This window comes from Hyaena hyaena, unplaced genomic scaffold (assembly GCF_003009895.1).
Source record: "Hyaena hyaena isolate Hyena2069 unplaced genomic scaffold, ASM300989v1 scaffold_13, whole genome shotgun sequence".
NCBI classification, from domain to species: Eukaryota; Metazoa; Chordata; class Mammalia; order Carnivora; family Hyaenidae; genus Hyaena; species Hyaena hyaena.
The window spans coordinates 3,742,748-3,766,202 of NW_024080645.1; the positions used below are offsets into that span (position 1 = coordinate 3,742,748).

The following is a 23,455-nucleotide window of genomic DNA, read 5'->3' on the forward strand; positions in this document are numbered from 1 at the left end:
GCCCGTGGTATGGGTTGAATGAACTGGGTCTCCCTCAAAAAAAGATATGTTGAGGTCCTAACCCCTAGGACCCCAGAACGGGACCCTATTTGGAAATAGAGTTGCTGCAGCTGTAATTCGTTAGGATGAGATCGCCCTGGAGTGGGATGGGCCCCTAATCCTGCGCGTCAGGCATTCTGGTAAGAAGACAGCCATGCGAAGACGGAGCATTGGAGTGACCCAGCTACACTTCAAAGAACATGAAGGACTGCCAGGAAACTACCAGAAGCTAGGAAGGGGGGAGGAAGGATCCCCCCTAAGGTTTCAGAGGGAGCATGGCCTGCTGGCACCTTGATTTTGGACTTCTGGCCTCCAGATCTGTGAGACCGTAAAGCTCTGTTGTTCTAAGTCACGACTTTGCGGTGCTTTGTTACAGCAGGCGCTGGGAGACCCGACAGCCAGTGACCCAGAGCCAGAAGACAAGAGGAAGGGGTTGGGGTGGGAAAGGTGTAGACTCTGCCCAGAGAACGGCCAGTCGGATAGATGCGAAGGATCTGGAGCCAGTGCAAAGGAGGTGGGGTCAAAACAACAGCAGGATGCCGGCGCCCCACCCCGGGGGTGTCCCCAGGCCCCAACTCTAGGACTGGACTAGATGGGTCCCAGTCGCTCCAGAACCTATCGAGATGGCCTCCCAACAAAAGCCAAACCTCTCACTTAACATTCGACAGTGATTCCAGGAAGCTAAGAAACCCTCATGAGGGGCGCCTGGGTGGCTTAGTCGGTTAAGCGTCCGACTTTCACTTAGGTCACGATCTCGCGGTTCGTGGGTTCGGGCCCCGCGTCGGGCTCTGTGCTGACTGCCAGCTCGGAGCCTGGAGCCTGTTTCAGTCTGTGACTCCCTCTCTCTCTGACCCTCCCCTGCTCACGCTGTCTCTTTCTCTCTCCTAGAAATAAAAAAAAACATAAAAAAAAATTAAAAAAAAAAACCCTCATGAGAGAAAGAAATGAAGATCTGAATAAGTGTCCCTTTGCACAGGGCTCAAGGGAGGACAGGTCCTCAGGCCAGTACATACATTTCCTGCAATGTCTATTGAGATTTCAGTGAAGGCATTTTGTCAAACTTCCCGAAGTAGCAGCAAAAACCCCGAAGAATAGTTTGGGGAAAGAAGAGAACAATGGAACAGTGACAGACAACGCACGTTCCCGGAATTCAAAACACAAAACAACAGGACAATGGCCAAAAACCCCACGGTACCAGGTTGAAAAATAGAAAGTCAAAGGTCATAGGGATAATTTCATAAATGGATCTAAATTAATACATTAGGAACAAGAACTCACCAACGGAAGGAAGCACCTTTTCTTCCTGTAAACAGACACCGCTGTGATGATTGCTATGCAGCAAAGAACTTAACTTGTATGCGCGTCTCACACCAAAATAAACCCTGCGTCTGATATTAGTAGTGAAATTACTTTTCTTTTTATTTTTGTATTAAAGTTTCTTTTTGAGAGAGAGTAAGAGTCGGGGAGGGGCAGAGAAAGAGGACCCCAAGCAGGCTCCGTGCTAGCAGCGCAGAGCCTGACCCTGGGCTCGAACTCACAGACCATGAGATCATGACCTGAGCTGAAGTCAGATGTTCACCTGAATGAGCCACCCAGGCTCCCCTAGCTTCCTGTATCTTCACATGGTCTCCCCTCTGGGTGTCCCTTTGTCCAAATTTCCTCTTCTTATAAGGACACCAGGTTGGATTAGGGTTAGGGCTCACCCTAAGGATGTCACTTTAACATAACCACCTCTTTAAAGATCCCTTCTCCAAATACAGTCACATTCTGAGGTGGTGGGGGTTAGGACATCAACATAGGAATCTGAAGGGGACACAAGCCAGCCTGTAATAGCAGCAGAAAGGAAACTATGTGGGATACGGCAAATAAAAGTGCAATATTCAAAATAAAGTACTGATATCAATGTAAGATCTATATCTCGCATTCGCTGCCAGGGATGCTGCAAGCACGTCCACCATCTACTTGACCCTCCAGGTGGACACAGCCCTGAGCTGTTGCTCCCCATTCAGTGAGTGGAGTATAGTCTGCCATTCCTTGGCCAGGTGCCCTTGTGCAGTGAACAACCTGCCCACCCATACTCAGAGGTCCAGGGGCTGGTAGTCAAAGAAGTGAACAGAGAACCATGAATAAACTCATGAAAAATGTGTCCATCCAGAGCCCAGAGAGCTGTGGGACAAGGGATACACTCATGTGTTGCCAAGACAGCTCCAAAAGTGGTGAGCAGCTGCGTGTGGAGTCCTGCACTGTTCTCCCATCTCCCAGATGATACTCAGACAACCCACAGTTTTCGGCCCAGGCAGGAGAACCCAGCAAAAAAGGGATCACCGGTGATAGAAATTAAAAATCAGTGAAACATTTAGAAACAACAGACGGCCCGAAATCGGAAGTAGCAGTGTCAGCAGGGAAGAGCATGACAGGAGTCACAGAGGCAAATGTGACTGTGTGGCTGACGTGGCGAGAGAGTAAGCGGCCGAGGCTGAGGAGAACCGCAGAGCACACACCTATTCCTAGGGCTGCATTTTGCAGAGGTGCCTGAGTGCCTAACACACACTCGGAAAAGGCGGAAGGGCTGCTAAGAAATGGAGTTTAGAAAGTGTCCTGCCTGAACAGATTTTCTGATGGAAAGAGAGGTAGAAAGATGATGCCTTCCGGAACACAGAGGACCTGCTAGCTCTTAGATAGGGCAGATGTCCAGCCCCAGCCATGCTGATCACTTGGGGGATGCCCCCCAAATCAGAGGATACTTTCCCATGGCCAAGCCGGGGCCAGAAGACAACCACCTGTCACTCTCCCGAACACACACCAGGTGGTCAATTCCTAAGGGGCGGGGAGTTATAGAAAGAGGTGCCGACCATGCAGGTGGGCCTGGGCAGCACTGGGGCTGCAGCAGGAACGAAAGCCGGGCATCTCCCCCCGCCCCCGGTATACGACACACACCGCATCCAGGTCCTCTGTACACACGCCTCACAGTCAACCCACACCCAAAGACACCTACACACCCCAACATGTCCACCCAACACCAGCTCCATCCACATACTCCCATATCTCCCCCACAGATACACCTGCACCCCAGATACCCCCATACCCCCAGACACACCTGCACCCCCAGACACACCCCCATCCCAGATACTGCCACACCCCCCAGACACACCCACATCCCATAGACATACCCATCACCCTCACACCTACACCTCATCCACACATCCACACACCTCAGACACACCTGCATCTCCCAGACACATACGATTCATGCATAAACCCACACACACCCACAAAAAAAACCCTGCAGACACACACCCACAACCTCCAGAGAAACACACAGTCACAGACACATATACCACACATTCAGGCACTTTCCACATAAACCCACACATCCATCAACACACACCTCAACTACACATCCCTAAAGACACCCACATCCCCAACAAGTCTAACCCTAACCCTAACCCTAACCCCCCACGCCCTCAGCTAGACACGCACATCCCACACAATGCACCCTGCACACCTTGCACACTCACACACAGGTGCACACGCGCGCGCGCACAGAGCACACAGCACACACCACGTACACATACACCCTCTGGACAAAGCTGTCACTGGGTCTCACTCCCCAGTGTCCAGGGGACTCCTGTTTGCGATTCTGGAGAATGAGTGCCGGCTGCTAGGACCGAATGCACACAGCCTCACGGGTACCCCGGCCTCCTTCCGCGGGGTCAGCCTGGGGTGACCTCACGGGGAGCAGCAGGAGTTTGCCTAGTTCTTTTTGACTCTGGGTGTTCTCTAAAGCAGACTTGCTCACACCCCGGTGCCCTCACCGCTCAGAGAAATGCCACAGGTCGGTGTCAAGCGCACACGCCCTGGGGCCTGCGCCGGGACGCCCATTCTCCCCACCCTCCTGGCCCAGCACATCTGCCCCAGGGCCCTGCAAGCTCCAGGGGGCAGAGGGGGACCAGGGAGGGAGGGACTGCGGGTACACAGCACACACATACGGGCAGGGCTGTCAAACGCCCATTAACAGAGCAGCTCCGTCCTGGGATGTGACCCCCCTTCCCCGCCCCGGGTCCCACATCTTCATGGCACCAGCTTGTGTGCCCCAGAGGGAAGGAAGCGGGAGGGACAGGGCAATGCTCTAAAGGCCTGAAACATTAGCCTCCCGTGGTCAGATCCGCTTACACCGCACTCGCTCCGACCTGATTCCCGCCCCCACCCCCCCCAGCCTGGCCTGAGGGACTAGGGGTGGCGGGTGGCCAGAGCCAGCCGGGGGGTAGGACATGGCCCGGCGGCCAGACATGCCCACCTCCCTTCACACCACCTCCCTCTCCTCACCACACAGTCAAGTCCCAGCCCACCTGACGGGGGACGGCGGCCACGCTCTGCTCTAGCCGGTCTCCAGAGCTCACCCGGAGCCCGCTGCAGCCAGGACCTCAGAGGGGGCAAGGTCAAGGTGGGACCTCAACTCTCAAATATTCTGCTATCCTCCTCCCCAGAGAGCTGCGCGAGTTACATTCGCCCCCTCACACCCTCAGCCCCCACACGGTGCCCCTGACGCCCCTCCAGCCTAGACCCCCTCCGGAGTCGGTGGGGCGTGGGGGGCCTCAGCGGAGAGCCGGGCCTCTGGCCTTCCTGGCACCGGGGTGACGGTAGCTGGGAGTTCCTCTGTACCTTAGCGGCTGGCTCTGGCTCTGGCTCTGGCCCTGGCCCTGGCCGGGCTCTGGGCAGGACCCTTCCAGAGATGCTTCGGGGGCCGTGTCTTCCTCTGGGGCCTGCAGCCACCGGAGCTCCTCCGGCTGCAAGGCTTGGTACCAGGGTGGGGGCCCGCCTTCGGGGCCCAGCACAGGGCTGGCGGCTTCCTGCTCCGCCCCGCGGGCCCCTCTGCCCCCCGGCCTCCCCACGGCCCCCGGGAGCTGCAGGAGTCGCTGCATTGGGCACCAGGTCCTGCTCTGAGATGAGGCCCAGCTGACCAGGGAACCGAGGACGCCTGTCCCGGTTACCAGACGGCCCGCCTCCGAGGAGGACTCAGTAACCGGACACTGGCAGGGAGGAGGCTCTGGTTCTCTGCTCACCGCTCAGAGATGAGCACTCAAGAGGGGGAGGGTCAGGGGAGCTGATCCAGACAGAGGTAAGGGACGCCTCTGCACCTCCGCTCTCCTGCCTCATCTGGACCTCTGTCTCCCCAGAACCGCTCTTCCTCAGAAATCCTGCTGAACCCAGAGCCAGGTCCCAGACTCCTTCCTTCCTGTCAGCCTTGTCTGACGTCTGCTCCCCCCACTACCTGGCCCAGGCCCCCCAGGTAACCCCTCCGGCCGCCCTCTCACTCACACCCGTGGCCTTCTGTCCGTACCGCCCCTTCCCTGCCAGGAGCAGGTGGCTTCAGACGCCCTTGACGTGCCTCAAATCCCCACCCACGGCCTGGCTCTTACTTCAACACTTGCTTCTCACAGAAAATGAAAGGCCTTAGATAAAATCCCCTGCACCTCCAGACACCCATGTCTCCTCTGCTCCTGCCCCCCTCCCCCATCCCCGGGGGCAGAGTGATCCTCCCCCAAGCGGGGGGGGGGGGGGGGGGGGGGGCCTGCGTCACCCAGGCCGCCTTCGCCTTCGGCCTCTCCCTCTCCCTCGGCCTCTCCCTCTCCCGCACTGCTGGTTCCTTCCATCAGCAGTTAGAATTGCTCCAGGCTCTCCCATCCTAATAGTAAACAAAAATAACATAAAATAAACAAACAACAAACCTTCTGGAACTAATTCTCTCCTCCAGCAACTCTTTCTCTCTCCCCTTTACAAACTTCTTGAAAGCAAATTTCCCATCGGCTGGGTTTTATTTACTCACCTCCTATTTGCTCCTCTATTCACTCCAACCTGGCTTTAGATGCTGATTAGAATTTAGGGCTGGGGCGCCTGGGAGGGTCAGTCGGTTAAGTGTCCAACTTCTGATTTTGGCTCAGGTCATGATCTCATCATCATTCGTGGGGTGGAGCCCCGCGTCAGGCTCTGTATGGACAGCACAGAGCCTGCTTGGGATTCTCTCTCTCCCTTTCTCCCCCATTCACTCTTTCTCTCAAAATAAATAAATAAGCTTATAAAAAAGAAAAGAGGGGGCGCCTGGGTGGCTTAGTTGGTTGAACGACCAACTGCGGCTCAGGTCATGGTCTCCTGGTTGGTGAGTTCGAGCCCTGCATCCAGGCTCTTTGCTGACAGCTCAGATCCTGAAGCCTGCTTCAGATTCTATGTCTCTCTCTGCCCCTCCCCCGCTCACATTCTGTCTCTCTGTCTCTGTCTCTGTCAAAAATAAATAAGCATTAAAAAGAAAAATTTTTTTTTAAAAATCAGAATTTAGGGCCGAGGGGCCATGATGTCTGCAAGTTACATGGTTCAGCCAAAAAATCTGTATGATTAGATGGTTAGAAAAAGCAAATACAGCAGGATCAACCAGGGATGGATCTAGGTGTGGGGCATACACGTACTCCTCGCATTATCCACTCAACTTTTCTGTATGTTTAAAATTGTTCATGATAGGGGCGCCTGGGTGGCTCAGTCTGTTAAGCGTCCGACTTCAGCTTAGGTCATGATCTCTTGGTTCGTGGGTTCGAGCCCCGCATGGGGTTCTGTGCTGGCAGCTCAGAGCCTGGAGCCTGTTTCAGATTCTGTGTCTCCCTCTCTCTCTCTGCCCCTCCCCTGCTCATGCTCTGTCTCTGTCTCAAAAATAAAAATAAACTATAAAAAAATGTTTAATTGTTCATGATAGAATGTTGGGGGAAAATAATCTAGCTCCTTCTGTTCTGATTTTGCCAGACTTGGTCCCCAGGACAGGAGGTGGGACATGGAGCAAGGAGGAGTTGACCTGCTCTCTGGGAAATCAGTGGTCGTGATTTCTTTCCCTTGTTTGAGTTGACATTGCTGATGACTTCCTCCTTCTGGAAACATGTTTCCCTCCAGCTTTTGGTTTACTTTCTCAGTAACCTTGAAACACCTTTGCCCTGCATTCTGGTCATCTCTAAGGTGTCTTTAGGGTTCATACCTGTGTGCTGTCTAAACTAATTTTATTTCATTTATTTATTTATTTTTAATCTTTATTTTTGAAAGAGAGAGGGAGACACATGATCTGAAGCAGGCTCCAGGCTCTAGCTCTCATCACAGAGTCAGATGGGGGCGGGGGGAGCCCACAAATTGTGAGATAATGACCTGAGCGGAAGTCAGACGCTTAAGTAACTGAGCTTCCCAGGCACCCCTGAACTCATTTTCTATTCTCCCTGGGTTATCTTAACTTTCTTCTGGGGCTTTGATTAACACACATATATTAATAATCTCTCCTGAAAGTCAAATCCTAAAATCCAGCTACCTCCTAGGCTTGAATATCCCTCAGTTTACCATCTCAGCCTGTCAAAAGTGGGGCTCACCATTATTTTCCCGAATTTGCTTGTAAGTAACATCTTTATTTTCAATCACACTGTACAGCAACCACCATCTATCCAGTTACAAGAAATAGTAACCTGAGTATTATCCTTATCTTCTCCCCCCAATTAATCATCAGGTCTGTGACTTCTACAGCCTCAATAGCCCTCAGATCCTCTGCCCCCCCCCATAGTCTAGCCCACCATTATGTCCGCTTCCCCCCCACCTCAAACCCCCCTCCCCTTCTTGTCTCCTGCTCAAACCAGCACACCTCAATCTCCGCTCCACAATCCAGCTTAGAATCATTCTAAAATGCAAATCTGATAACCCGTGGTTAGGGCTCTTCACTCCCTTGGCACCTCCCCACCCCTCATTTCTGGTCACTCCAGAGGCTTGCACAGCGATTCGTTTCGGGCCTTCGGTACCGTCACCTGCAAAACTGTGACCTGGCTCTCCGTCTCCTCACCTGCCTAAAAGTTCTTCCTCTGCCTGGAACGCGCCTCACTCTCCCCTCTACCTGCTCTGCAGGGCCGGGGACCAGCTCTCCGCACCCCTCCGGCTGCCCACCCCGCCCACACGGATTCCTCCTCCGGGGCTCCCCTCTAGAGCGGCCAGAGGGTGGGGGCCGGTTCAGGTTCACGCCTGGATTCACAGTGGCTGGGATGAGAATCGACGCAACAGCCCCTGAAAAATGCTGGTTTCGGGATTTACAAATAAACGAGTGAGCCAACGAATGAGGCCAAGGTGGAGGGGAAGAGTGGGAAGTCCAGGCGGGGCTGAAGTCCAGGGGCAACGCGGGAGGGCGGCCCGGGGCAGCGAGTGTGGGGCCAGAGTGAGGGACAGGGGTTTGCACGAGGGGCCGGGCCGAGGCGGTTCTGAGTCACACCCTGGGCCGGCCTTTCCGGAGGGGCCCCACGCTGGACCTCAGGGTCTCTGCCCCCTCCCACGCCGTCCTCAGGAGCCAGCTCGCCGCGCGCGAAAAAGGCGGGGAATCGGTCGTGCAAACCCACCCCAGCGGGCACGCCTGGGGCGGGAGGGTGCGCCCATCCCCCGCCCGCCTCCAGCCCCTCCCCAGGTCCCGGGGGGCCCTCGGGCGGGGCGCGGCGCGGGGCCCAGGAGCGCCGAGGGTCGGGCGGCGGCGGGACGGAGGGGGCGGGGCGGGGACCGGGCGGCGGCGGCGGCGGCGGCGGGGGCGGGGGGGCAGGGCGGGCTTCCGGGCCGCGCGGCCGGGCCGCTGTCCATGGTGCCGGCGCGCCGCGCGCTCCCTCACCGCTTGTAGTCGGAGGAGAAGATGCCGCCGCTCGCGGGGTCGTGGCCGTACTCGGGCTCCCCGGGGCCGGCGGAGCCGCCCTTGTCTTCGCCGTAGGCGGGGGCGGCCGACATGGGGCTGCGGGGGCGAGCGCTCCGCGGGGGCGGAGGCCGCGCGGCCGGGGTGCTGCTTGGGGCCGAGGAGGCGAGCGCACGGCCGGCTGCGCAGAGGCCGCAATCTGCGCGGGCGGACGCAGCGCGCGGATTTATCAATCAGGGCCGCGCCGGGAAGCTAAGCTCTTAAAGGCACCGGCGCCTGCGGAGCGGAGGGCGTGTCCGCGAAGGGGGCGGGGCGGAGCCGCAGGGCTGGCCCCGCCCGAATCCCTCGGAAACCCCCGCCTTTCTTCCCCCTCGCCCTCAGGGAGGTTCCTGCTTCAGAGGGACGTGATGCGCCTCCGGGTCCGGGGGTGGGCGGAGACCGCTGGACCGAGGATGAGACGGCCTTCCGGGAGGTGTAGGAGGCCTTCCCTCTCCACCCCCACCCCCGACCACAGGGTCTCGGTGGAGGGGCCCCCACGGACTCCGCTCGTTCCCGACACAGTCACGGATGCTCGCCCACGCAGTGGAAGGAAAGCAGGGTACTGAAGAGAAGGCTGTGCCACAGGGCTGGGGGTCCTAGAGCAGGAAGGAGGCACTGCATCCTGCGACTTCAGAGACCAAAGACGCTCCCTCTCCCAGCTCCATCTTTCCTGCAAAACCCGGGCCCCTCTGACGGTGTCTTGGTTTCTCCTCTAGCTGGAGGTGACATTTAAGTCTGGTCCAAGAGAGAAACCTACAGCAGGCTTCGGGTAGAGAAAGAGAGACTGAATAGAAGGGACAGTGAACCCCAAATTCAGCTTTGCAAAATAGTTTAATGACCATTTCTGAAGCCTCCACGCCCACTCAGGATGGCCTGAGGTCACACCTAGTCCACAGTCAAGTTCGTGTCCACTGACACCTAGGAAGGAAGGGAGAGGGCTGGGTTAAGGTCTGGTGTGACAGCCAGGACTCCTGGATCACATGAGGCCTCCAGCTCAGATCCGAAGGCCCCAAACACACCCCACTTCTCCCAAGGAAAGACCGCCTGGACCTAGAGAGAAAGTAGTGACCAGGGTGGGGAAAGGATGGGATCTAGTTGGGCCTGGGTTTGGGGCATCGGGTTGGATGGCTGGGTCTCTTGCTGGGCTTGTAGGAGAAGGTGAAGAGGTCTTGATGTGGAGAGTGGAAGAGTTCTTAGGGCTGAGTCTTGATCTATAGACTAGGGTCCCAATGTCTCCAGAATCAGAATTTGTGGGCACAGAAAGATGGCTTCGTAGGTAGATTCCGCTGGACGAACGGGCATGGGGGTTTACAAGGACCAGCCCCTGGGTTTGGAAGTGGGTAGGCTGAAGGAAATAGATGTGCCTGGGATCTGTGAGCTGGGGCCTTCCTGGATGGTCCCAAAAGAGTTTCAGAGAAGTGGAACCTTGCCAAGTTGGCAGGCCTGGTTTGTTTCCAGGTGCTGTGGGTCTGCCAGAGTAAAATGGATCTTGACTTTGAGGAGCATGGCCTGGGCAGGGAGGGGCAGTATGAATTCTGCGGGAGCACACTGGTTAGCTCCGGGGGCGGGCTGGGGTCGTGCCTGGGTAGGTGGGCCACACTCACCCAGCTAGTAGGACTGCCATCTATCTTAGGGGTTCGAGGATGGGCCCTGGACTCGGACCCGGAGCCGAGCAGACCCAGTGCAAAGTGCACACTGTTGCTGTGCGTGGGGTGATGGGGGAGGTGGGTCTGAGTCCATTGCTTCCCGCGGCACTCCAGAGCTGCACGGTCAAGGCCACCACGTCCATGCAAGACACGCCACAGTAGAGGGTGCTGCCCCTGTTTGGATACAACACAGTACAGAGACATGTGAGGCCTGTGGCTGGGGATATTCCTGTGACCCTAGCACCATGATCCTTCATCCAAATCTCCCAGGGCCCAGGGGACCCTGAACCCCAGAGCCTGAGTGCCCAAGCGCCCATCTTCAGAGACCCGCCCCTCCAGCTGGGGACCTGCAGTTTGCATTCTCATGTGCCCCGCTCACTGGTAGAACACAGCTTGGATGGGCGGCCTCTCTTCACAGACCAGGGCCAATGTTTCAGCTGGAGATACTCACCTTCGAAGTGGATGATCTCCCCGTGGCCACAGCACATGCCCACGAGTGTCCAGCGGTGAACAACAGCCTGAACAGGAAGGGGTCTCCCGGCTCAGGCTCCCTGCCGTCCAACTCCACGGCCTCCCAGTGCTGCCCCAGGAAAGCCTCAGAGAGGAAGAACTTAATGGTACGGACACCCCCCCCCCCCCCCCCCGCCGGTCAGGGCCCGAGAGGAAGCAGGGACCAGACCTCTTTGCCCGGCAGGGGTGCTGGTTTCTTCCACCAGACAGCAGTGGGGACCTGGCTTGGGGTGAGGCTTCACTAACCCACACCTGCCTCCGTGTGCTGAGGAACGCCAGAGGCCTGGACATCGCGATGGACAAATCCTGCCCTGACCCACCACCAAGAAGCCCTGAGTTCCCAGCAACTGGGGCCTCCTCCTCATCCAGTGTTTTCTTCTCATCTTAAATTCCAGCCTCTCCATTCCACCCTTTTCCTCAAAGATCCCCCATCTTGCCAGTCCCTGGAGGCAACACCAGGGGCTGCATGTACCTGACTTGGGCAGAAGTCCTGAAGAAACAGAAATCTGGACCCTAGACCAAGGCTGAGTGGACTGAGTCCCCTCCCACAGCCCCCGCAGCAAATTCCCAAGGGGCAGCTGCTTGTTTGATGCTTACTACAATTCTGCAAGATGGGTACAAGTATCCCTGTTTTCAGGATAAGGAAACTGAGGCCCACGGAGGTTCCACACGCTGGAGTGCACACGGCGTAATGTGAGTGTTCCTGACTCTGTGTCTGATCACCTTTGCCTCCCTTTCCTCCAGAAGGAAGTAAGAAACCCATTTAGTTGAGGTCTGTCCTATGTTCTGGGCGGAGAGTGCTCTGGGAACTTGGAAGGATGGTCTCCTGGCCCGTGGCTGAGACGAGGCCTCAGTGCCTGGAAAGGGGGCGGAAGTAGGGCGTGTTGAGCACCCAGCTGGCAGAGGACCTGGGAGAAAGAAGTGGACAACCCCTGGCCTGCCTCCCCGCTCCCCAGGTCTCTGGGTATCTTTGTTGGAAGGGAGGGGCGTGACTCCAGCAGATCTGACGGGGAGGGGAAGGACTCCTACGCAAAAGAGGAGCCGGGCTGCCCCAGGCTGCTTTAGGGAGTGGTGACCACAGGGTGGCTGTGTCTCTCCCATCCCCCAACACTCGGCTTCCTTCCTGGCTCCAGTCTTGTGTCTCCTCTGCTTATTCCTGGGTGAGTCCCATCTTCCCACACTGGGAGCTGTGGGGAAGACTCCGGTGACCAACTCATCCCAGTTTGCCTGGAACATTCCAGTTTTAAAACAATATCTGGTATCCAGGAAAACCTGGATTATGAGTCACCCTAGGTTCTGGTCTCTCCCGTTCCATCTCCCTGACTTCAGGAGACCACAGTCATGTGCACAGTCCTGTGGCCTTAGGTCATGCTCTCCCTCAATCCTCCCAGCAGGGAAGGCTTCCCTCTCCCCACTTTATCATTAGGCCAAGTAGCCGGCACAGCTGCATCCCGGCCCCTGTAGGGACAGCAGACATCCCACCTGGGGAGAAAACAAGACACGCCCAGGACTTCTGCTCCAGTTGTAAGGACACAAGTCTAAACGTCTAAACCAAACTGACTCCATGACAGGCTTTAAGTTTCCCCTCTGAACTAGAAGGCCTAGGGGCACCTGGGTGGCTCAGTCGGTTAAGCGTCTGACTTCAGCTCAGGTCATGATCTCACAGTTCATAGGTTCGAGCCCCGCGTCAGGCTCTGTGCTGACAGCTAGCTCGGAGTCTGGAGCCTGTTTCAGATTCTGTGTCTCCCTCTCTCCCCTGCTCACGCTGTCTGTCTCTCTCAGAAATAAATAAAACATAGAAAAAAATTAAAAAAAACAAAACTAGAAGGCCTAAGTTCCAGCTTCCCCGAAACTATCAGGCAGTGACACGTTGCCCAAGGCAGGAGAAACCACCCTTGCAGCACCCAATCAGGAAAGGCCAGCGACCACCCTCCACTTTACTGAGGGAGAGACCTGGAGATAGAAACTATAGATAGGACCCTGTTACCTAATGTTAAAGTTAACCCGTTAGTCGCCGAACAAGACCCTAGGCTCGCTCTGTGATTGGCTGAATTTAAAGGTACTCTATATGTTGTCATTGGATCCCGCCAAAAGTAACGAATACTCTAGACAATGTGCATGGTTAAACCCGCTGTCAATAATGTTGAATAATTATGATTGGATCACTGTTCCCCTGCCACAACTTCTGTAACTCCCCCGTCACAAACCCCATAAAAACCCTACTCTGCCTTTGCTCGGGGCTCTCAGCACGATCCAGTGTGTTGGTGAGGTCTGGGAGCCCGAGCTTAAGCCCGAATAAACGCCCTTTGCTTTTGCATACGTGACTCGGACTCCTTGGTGGTCTTGGGATTTTGGGGAGATCGCGATCTGGGCATAACACAGTTACCAGGGATGTGAAGCTCATCTAGGGAGAAAAAATCCCAAAACCCAGCTATCACCACCTGGCTGCGGAGGAGGGAGGGTCCTGGCCACTGCCCCTCCCATGGACCCCCCCAGGCTGTGCACCCTGCGTGTGCCCGCCGGCCTGTGCTGCAGTCCCGGGACTGGGAGGCCGAGTCCTGACCGAGCCACTTCTCTTTGTGGGACATCAAACATGCCACTTCCTCCCTGTGGGCCTCAACTTCCTCATCTGTGAACTTGGGACAATAAGCTCGGAAGGCTGGGCCTCACAGGACCATTGTGAGGCACAGAGCGCTCCTTGTGAGCTGGACAAGGAGAGCCGGGCAGTGTTTGCTTCTCTCTGGTCTGCTCCTGAGTGTGCAGAGGTCAGGCTGAGGGAAAGAGAGGTGGGGACAGTGCATCCTTCTCAGCGCAGAGAAGAACAATGGGCCCTCAGGCCGGCTGCCTCCCTGTGACCCTTGCCCCTGAGCTCACCAGGCTGGAAAGTCCCTGGTGAGCAGGGCCCCCACCTGACTCTCCCTCTATAAAGTTCCCCAGTGGTGGTGGTGGAAGGATGGGGACTTGGGCCGCCATCAGCGGGGCCCTGGAATTTGAGTCGGGGTCTGGATGAGGAGATGCCCCTTCAGACAGAGGCTCTGGGTCCATATGTGATGCTCCATCCATAAAAATAATAGTATCTATTGTCAAAAACCTGTGCTAAAGCACCATTTAGCCCTAATGACTGTCATGAAATAGTTGTTTTCGTTCCCATTTTACAGATAGGGGAACCAAGGCTTACAGGGATTGCCAAGGTTACAAGCTAGTAAGTGAAAAAACCAGGATTCAACCCTAGTTGACTAAGGTCTTGTGCCCTTGACCTTAACCACTGGACAGTACTACCTCTCTCACCTCTCTCGTGCTGCCAGCACATGCGTGTTCCCCCTCCCTCAGACCCCACCACAGGAAGTACTGACCCCCTGCGTGCTTCCTGACCTGGAGAAGTGGCCGCCCTTCCCTTTCTTTGGCTTTCACTGAGCCAAGCCACCATTTTCTCTGTAAGAGGAAGAGGAGCCAGGCCCTGGAGCTGGAGCAAGGGCCTGGGGCACGAAACAGCTCACTCAGTCTCTCTTGGCACCTTCCTGGCAATGCCACCTACCCCCTGGGAGCTTTCCTGGGGGCCTGAACGTTTCCTCCTTTCAGCCTGACTGAGGCTTCGGGGAACAGAATGAGGACACTGGCCTTGCAACTGGATATCGGCCTGCCATGCAGTCTCTCCGAGGCCCCTTTCTTTAGGACCTAAACCCAAACGGGTCCTGTCACTGAGCACAGACACTGGGGCCATCGTGGTGGCTCTGGGCTCTGTGGCTGTAGTCGAAACTGCCAGCCCCTCCCATCCCCCTTCAGTGTAGCACTTGACCGAGTTTCTCTGTGGGAAGCAAGGTTTGGGGGGGTCACTGCCTTCAGAACTGGCCATCTCAGAACAAGGGTTGGGGCTCCTGGTTGGGGCCGAGCAGGGCACACTCTGAGCCCCCAGCACACTCTGCTCTGGGGTGCTCTTCCCTCGCAAAGGCTTTGGCCACCCCCTCCCTCTTGGCACAGAGTGATCCCACCTGGATCCCAGCCCCCAACCCAAGCAGCTTACCCTGCAGTGGCACCCCACACGTCGCGGGCGCTCTCCTTTGTGGCCAGAGCAGGGTGGACAAGCTGTCTGTCCCTCAGGTAGAGACAGGAGCCAAGCAGGAAGCCCAGGGACCCTGTTCTGAGCACTGAGGCCTCGGCCAGTCTGCTGGCAGCTCTCCCTCCTGGCAACGCTGGGGGCAGGTGGCAGCCAATGACTGTGAGGCTGGGGTCTGGGGCGGGTTACTGGTGCCCTCATTCACCGTCTCTCTTCTTCCTAGTGCTCTGCCCCTCCCCCCACATCTAACCTGTACTTGTCTCCTCACTGGCCTCTAGGGTCCTCAAGTGCCCCATCCTCACCCTACTGTGGTCTAAGAAACTCTATATTCCCTTTAAATTAAGACCCGCTTTATCCACTAACATATGGTCTATTTTGGTGGATATACTATGTGCATTTAAAAAATATTTATGCTGCACATTTAGGTATAGTATTCTAGATATATCCATTAGGTCAACATGGTTGATAATGCTGTTCAGATCACCTATGTCTTTACTGGCTCTATCAGTTGTTAAGAGAGGAACATTAAAACTTCCAACTATGATTGTGAGATGGTCTACTTCTCCCTTTAGCTCTGCTGAATTTTGCTCTGTGGATTTTGAAACTCTGTTACTAGATACATAAGCACTTTATGCTTGTGATGTCTTTCTGATGAGTTGACCTTGTATCATTATGAATGTCCTTGCTTATCTCTGTTTTTGTGTTGAAGTCTATTTCATCTGACATTATGCTAACCATCCTATTACTTTCAATCTATGTCTTTATATTTAAAGTACATCTAGAGAGAATATAGGTGAGTCTTGTTTTATTCATTTTGGCAATCTTTGCCTTTAAATTAAATGGTCTCATCCATAGATATTTAAATAGTACTTGATATGGTTGGATTTAGGTCTACCATTTTTTAATTCTTTTGTTTTCTGTTCCTTTGTTTTCCCTTTCCTGTCTTCTTTTAACATATTCAAGTATTTTTAAGAATTGCATTTTATCTATTAATAGCTCTACCTTTGTCTTATAATTTAGTAGTGTCTCTAGGTATTGCTATATGCCTACTTAACTTTTTACAAACTACTTAGAGATAATGTCAAAGAACTTCATATAAAATGTAGATTTGTAAACACATGAGTCCATATACCACTATCCCCTACTTTATTTTTTATGCTGTATTTGTATATAACTACATGCTTTATAAGCCCCAAGGTAATAATTTTTGCTTTAAAGTGTCCTATCTTGGGGCGCCTGGGTGACTCAGTCAGTTAAGTGTCCAACTTTTGATATCGGCTCAGGTTAAGATCTCAAACTGTAGTTTGAGATCTCTGCATTGAGAGCACACCGTGCACACGTGCGTATTCTCTCAAAATAAATCAATAAACATTAAAAAAATAAAGTGTCCTATCTTTTAGAAAAAGAAGGCAAAATAGTCTTATATTTACTCAGATATTTACCATTTCTGATCTTTATTCACTCACTCTTTTTTATTTATTTATTTATTTTACATTTATTTATTTTTGAGAGAGTGAAACAGAGTGCAAGCAGAGGAGGGGCAGAGAAAGGAAACACAGAATCTGAAGCAGGCTCCAGGCTCTGAGCAAACATTCAGCTCAGAACCCGATGCGGGGCTTGAACCCACGAACTGTGAGATCATGACCTGAGCTGAAGTCAGTGCTTAACCAACTGAGCCACCCACACGCCCCTCACTCATTCTTTTTTAAATTTAAACATATTGTTAAATATACAATGTTATATAAGTTTCAGGTGCACAATACGATGATTCAACAATTTTGCATCTTTCTTGATGCTCATCAAGTGACTATATTCTTAATCCCCGTTATCTATTTCACCCATCCCTCCGTCCACCTCTTGTCTGGTAACCACCAGAATTGTTCTGTTTTTTGTTGTCCTGTTCATTCATTCATGACAGTCTAAGGCTTTCTCTAATATCATCTTCATTAATCCTATTGGATACAAAATTCTGTATTAATGGGTTTTTCTTTCAGAACTTTACAGATTTCCCCCACTACCGCCTGACCTTTATTGTCTTGGGTGAGAAGTCCATGAGAACTGAAATCATTGTTCTCCAGTATGTCATGTTTGTCATCTTAGGCTGCTTTATATTTTTTCTCGTTCTCTTTTTAGCAGTTTCATTGTGACGTACCTAAGAGTGGTTTTATTCATATTTACCTTCTTATGCTTCACTGAGATTTTGAATCTGAAATTTTTTGTCTACAAAATGTATACAAAATATACAAAGTGTGTGTGTGTGTGTGTGTGTACCATTTATTCATCATTTTTCTTTTTTCTAATGTTTTATTTCTAGGAGAGAGAGAGAGAGAGAGACAGCGTGAGCAGGGGAGGGTCAGAGAGAGAGGGAGTCACAGACCGTAACAGGCTCCAGGCTCTGAGCTGGCAGCCAGCACAGAGCCCGACGCGGGGCTCGAACCCACGAACCGCGAGACCATGACCCAAGCGAAAGTCGGACGCTTAACCGACTAAGCCACCCAGGCGCCCCTTATTCATCATTTTTCTACCCTGTTTTCTCTCTCGTCTCCTTCTGGAGCTCCAACTAATGCCATTACTTGAATATTGATAGGTCATTTTTTTCAATATTTTTTTCTGTCTCTTGACTCTTGATATTTGGTTTCATTGACCCTTTCTTTGGATACAATTAGCTGTTAAACTCACTCACTGAATTTTTTATTTTATTTTCACTTCTTGAATTTGTTTTTTAAAATATTTTTTGTGTATTAAGATTCCTCATTCATGTATTCATTAGAACTCTTTTCCTTAAACTCTTTTGTAGATATTTATAATAGCTGCTTCAAAGACACTCCCTCCCCCCCCCCCCCGCCCAACACTGGGTGGTCTTAGTATTTACTGCCACTGTCTGACCTTTCTATTAACACTGAATTACATTTGCAGGGGGTGATGTCTAAGATTAAAAAAAAATTCTATCATGGACATTGGGGATGATACATTATACAGATTCTGGATTCTTTTATCTTCTGCAGAATGTTGATTTTCATATAGTAAGTCAAATTAATAGCTTGAACTCGGGGCACCTGGGTGGCTCAGTTGGTTAAATGTCTGACTTGGGCTCTGGTCATGATCATGGTTTGTTGAGTTCAAGCCCTGTGTTGGGCTCTGTGCTGACAGTTTGGAGCCTGGAGCTGCTTCAGATTGTCTCTATCGCTCTCTGCCCCTCCCCTGTGCCTGCTCTCTCTCTCTCTCAAAATATAAATTATGTTAAATTAACATATAATGTTACACAATTTAAAACATATTTTTTTAAGGCTAAAATTAAAAAATAGCTTGAACTTGACCTTCTTTTATATAGTTTTGGTTCAACCTTCATTACGGTGAGTTTGTTTCCCCATTATTATTAAAAGAATTCCTTAGTCCTGGCACATATTTCTTCCAAGACATGGCCACTATGGGATTTCAGTGGACAGTCCAAGGCATTTACCAAGCTCCTTTGGGTTTATGAAAGTCAAACTACAAATTCTGTCTCTCTTGGGGCATGCAGCAGTTGAAATATCTGCCCTTTGCTTCCTGCCTTTGAGCTGTTGCTTTCCACTGACAAGGATTTGACGGATTTCATAGGCAGATTTAGGGGATTTCCTCTCAGCAGATTCCTCCTTTCCGGGGTTTTCTCTTTCGATATTTAGCTGCTCTGGCAGCACTGAACTTTATTCACCGATGTCTTTTCTAAAAAACTATAGTTGCCATATGTACTTTACATTCCCAGGACTTATTTTATAACTGGGAGTTTGTACCTTTTGACGACCTTCACCCATCTCCCACCCCCACGCTGCAATCCCCTTCCACCTGAAGCCAAGAAGTCTGTGGCTCTCTGCGTGAGTTTTAGCCCTCCCACACTGTGTGCACTATCCTAAGGAGGCGGCTTTGGAAAGAAGGATCTGACCAGTGCAGTTCGCTTCTTTCAGGGATCAAATCTCGGGGTTCTATCGATTCTTAGTTACTCTGAATTCCTCCAAATCATTTAAACGTTTTATTTTTTTAAATTAACCTTCAGTAAAATTAACTTTTTTTGTGCATTTCTATGAATTTTAACACATGTATAGATTAATCACAATCAAGATGAAGAACAGTTTCATCATCCCCCCCAAACACGCTTTTTAATATATTAGTATGGGACAATTAATGAACCAAAATTCTTTTTTTTTAAATTTTTTTAATATTTATTTCTAGGAGAGAGAGAGAGACAGCGTGAGCAGGGGAGGGTCAGAGAGAGAGGGAGTCACAGACTCTGAAACAGGCTCCAGGCTCTGGGCTGGCAGTCAGCACAGAGCCCGATGCGGGGCTCGAACCCACAAACCACAAGATCATGACCTAAGCGAAAGTCGGACGGTTAAGCGACTAAGCCACCCATGCGCCCCGTAATGAACCAAAATTCTTGACCCTTGGGACAATTAATGAACCAAAATTCATACATTATTATTAACTAAGGTCCATACTTCATTCAGATTTCCTTAGTTTTTGCGAAGATCCTTTTTCTGTTCCAGGATCCCTTCCCAGACACCATATAACATTTAGGCATCCTATCTCTTCAGGCTCTTATCACAATGGCTTTATTTTTTTAAATTTTTAAATTGATGTTTATTTTTGAGAAAGAGAGTGCAAGCAGGGGAAGGGCAGAGAGAGAGAGAGAGAGAGGGAGACACAGAATGTGAAGCAGGCTCCAGGCTCCGAGCTATCAGCACAGCACCCGCTGCAGGGCTCGAACCCATGAACCATGAGATCATGATCTGAGCTAAAGGCGGATGCTTAACCGAATGAACCACCCAGATGCCCTGATCACAGTGGCTTTAAAATGCATTTCCTTAATACGGTAAACATATTTTCACGTGCACACTTTTCACCTATATAATCTCTTCAGTGAAGTTCACCATTTTAAAGTGTACAATATAGGTTTTAGACTGTTCATAAATATGAGCAATGATCACCACTATCTAACTGCTGAACATTTTCATCACCCTCAAAAATCACCCCATATCCATGAAGCAGTCACTCCTGATTCCCCTCTACCCCCCAGCTCCTAGTAACCACCCGTTTGTCTCTATGGATTTGCTTATTCTGGACAATTTCATATGAATGAAATTACATAATTTGTGACCTTTTGTGTCTGGCTTCTTTCACTTAGCGTGTTTTCAAGATTTCATCCATGTGTACATACCATTTGTTTTTATGACTGTCATTTGTTTTTATGGTCAATATTGCATTGTATGAATATACCATATTTTGTTTATCCATGTATCAGTTGATGGGCATTTGGGTTGTTCCCACTGTTGGGAGTATTATGAGTAATTCTGTTATGAATATTCATGTACTGGTTTTTGTTGGAACATATGTTTTCAGTTCTCTTGGATCTATATCTAGGAGTGAATTGCTGGGTCATATGATAATTCAATGTTTTGAGTAAACATCCAACTATTTTCCAAAGCAAATGCACCATGTTACATCCCTATCAGCAATATTCCAGTTTCTCCACATTCTCACTAACACTGGCCTTGTCTGCCTTTTTTCATTACAGCAATCCTAGTAGGTGTGAAGTATCTAATTGTGGTTTTGATGTGCCTCTAATGAGGAATGATGCTGACCATCTTTTCATGTGCTTATTGGCCATTTGTAGATCTTTGGAGAGTCTATTCAATACCTCAACCCACTTTTAATTAGGTTTTTATTTTTAGGTTGTAAGAATTCTTAATACGTTCTGGCTACTAGACCTTTATCAAATTGTAGTCTATAAATATTTTCTCCTACTCTGTGTATTGTCTTTTCACTCTCTTTATATATTGACACATAAAAGGTTTTCACTTTGCTATAGCTCAATTGATCTATTTTTTATTGTGTTGCTTGTGCTTTTGAGGTCATATCTAAGAAACTATTGCACAATACAAAGTCACAAAGATTTACGCCTATGTTTTAAGAGTTTTCTAATTTAAGCTCTTACAGTTAGGCCTTTTATTCACTTTAATTCTTGTATATGGTATAAGGCAGGAATCTAACTTCATTTTTTGCAGGCAGATTTCCAGTTTTCCCAGCACTATCTGTGGAAATCGTCTTTTCCCCATTGAGTGATCTTGGGACTTTTGTGGACAATCAATTGGCCAGTTTATGAGTTTACTTCAGGACTCTCAATTCTGTCCCACTGATCTACATGTTTATCCTTATGCTAATAACCACACTACCTGGATTGCTGTAGATTTGTAGTATGTTTGAAATAGGGAAAGGTGAGTCTTCCACCTTTCATCTTTTTAAAGACTGTTATGGCTACTTAGGGTCCCTTGCAATTCCATATGAATTTTAGAATCCACTTGTCCATTTTTCTAAAGTTTATTTGAGAGAGACAGAAAGTAAGAGAGAGAGGCAGGTGGAGAGAGAATCCCAAACAGGCTCTGCACTGTCAGCATGGAGCCTGACTTGGGGCTCAAACTCACGAAACTGAGATTATAACCCAGGCCAAGATCAAGAGTCAGATGCTCAACTGATCTGGCAACCTGGGCATCTCTACTTGTCCATTTCTTTAAAAAACAAACAAACAAACAAACAAACAAACCCAGGGAGCTGGGATTTTGCCTGGGATTGTGTTGAACTTATAGATAAATTTGGGGAGTACTGCCATCTTAATATTGTCTTCCAATCCATGAAAATGGGATGTCTTTCTATTTATTTCGGTCTTCCTTAATTTCTTTCAACAGTATTTTGTGGTTTTCAGTGTACAATCCTGTACTTCTCTGTAAAAAAGAATTCCTAAGTATTCTTTTAGATACTACTGTAAATGAAACTTTTTTAAATTTCATTTTCAAACTGTTCATTGTTAGTGCAGAGAAATACAAATGATTTTTGTACATTAATCTTATATCCTGAAGCCTTGCTGAGTTTGCTTATTAGCTATTAGGGGTGTGTGTGTGTGTGTGTGTGTGTGTGTGTGTGTTCTTTAGCTATTAGGGGTGTGTGTGTGTGTTCTTTAGCTATTAGGGGTGTGTGTGTGTGTGTGTGTTCTTTAGCTATTAGGGGTGTGTGTGTGTGTGTGTGTTCTTTAGCTATTAGGGGTGTGTGTGTGTGTGTGTGTGTGTTCTTTAGAATTTCCTATATATAGGGGCGCCTGGGTGGCTTAGTCGTTAAGTGTCCGACTTTCGCTTGGGTCATGATCTCGCGGTTCGTGGGTCTGAGCCCCGCGTCGGGCTCTGTGCTGACTGCCAGCTCAGAGCCTGGAGCCTGTTTCAGTCTGTGACTCCCTCTTTCTGCTCACGCTGTCTCTCTCTCTCTCTCCCAGAAATAAATAAAACATTAAAAAAAAAAAAAGAATTTCCTATATATAAATCATGTCCATTTTTTTTTTTAAAGTAGGCTTCACACCCACCATGGAGCCCAATGAGGGTCTTGAACTCACAACCCTGAGATCAAGACCGGAGCTGAGATCAATTGTCAGACGTGTAACCAACTGAGCCACCAGGCACCCCATACCATCTTTACATAGAGGCATTTTATTTTTTCCTTTCTAATCTAGATGCCTTTATCTTTTCTTTTACAGTTGCCCTGCCTGGACTCTCTAGTATGGCAAGAACAAACACCCCTGTTTTATTCACAATCTTACAAGGAAAGCTTTTAGTCCTTCATCATTAAGTATGATGTTAGCTGTGGATATGGTTTTTGTATGTGTGTGTGGTAAAACATACATAACACAGAATTTGCCATTTAAAATATTTCTTTAAATGTTTATTTATTTTGAGAAGGAGAGAGAGAGAGAGAGAGAGAGAGAGAGAGAGAGAGAGAATCTCAAGCAGGCTCTATGCTGTCAGTGCAGAGCCCAATGTAGGGCTTTGAACTCATTAACTTTGAGATCATGACCTGAGCTGAAAAAAAAAGTCGGATGCTTAACAAATTGAGCCACCCAGACACCACACCATTTTAACCATTTTAAAGTGTATAGGCCAGTGGCATTCAGTACATTCATACTGTTACGCAACCATCACCATCACTCATTCCCAGAACATTGTCAGCATCCCAACCAGAAATAACGAACAATCTTTGTCATAGTCCCCACCTCACTTTGTGAGGCCATTATAATATAAAAAGCAAACAATCCAATAACAATAGTAACAACAACAAACCTTATAGGCCAATCTTTCTTGCGAACATAGATGCAGAAACTGTCTTCTAAAATATTATTAGAGGTAGTGTATTAAAAATCGTGATCAGTTTGGGTTTATTCTGAAAAGTCAAGCATGGATGAAAACAGAAAAGCTATTAGAAGAAATCACTGCACTATCAGATTAACAAAAAGCCATATATTAAATCACATTAAGTACATAAAAACACTGACTAAAGATTAACATCTATGATAACAGATTTTAAGCAAGCTGGAAATGGAAAAGTACTTCCTTAGTAAAGGTTATCATGGCAAATGCATTTATTAGCAAAGTGTCAGAGCTTCTCATGAGCTGAATTGTGTCCCACAAAAATTAAGAT

At 50.1% G+C, this 23,455-nt stretch overlaps 1 protein-coding gene and 1 long non-coding RNA gene across 3 annotated transcripts in view; both read right to left on the minus strand.

Moving 5' to 3' along the window:
• The window catches only part of AP3B2 (adaptor related protein complex 3 subunit beta 2), a 33,047-nt gene extending 24,148 nt beyond the window's left edge, over nt 1-8,899 (minus strand). Inside the window, exon 1 of the mRNA XM_039217263.1 lies at nt 8,699-8,899. Coding sequence (XP_039073194.1) covers nt 8,699-8,811 — 113 coding nt within the window. The 5' untranslated portion in view covers nt 8,812-8,899. The remainder of the gene's footprint in view (nt 1-8,698) is intronic.
• Nucleotides 8,900-9,567: 668 nt separating this feature from the next.
• The window catches only part of LOC120219698, a 32,289-nt gene continuing 18,401 nt past the window's right edge, over nt 9,568-23,455 (minus strand). For both annotated transcript variants that reach the window (XR_005525367.1, XR_005525368.1), the window contains exons 3-4: nt 10,360-10,575; nt 9,568-9,673 (exon numbers count right to left, since the gene is read on the minus strand). This is a non-coding gene — a long non-coding RNA (uncharacterized LOC120219698). The remainder of the gene's footprint in view (nt 9,674-10,359; nt 10,576-23,455) is intronic.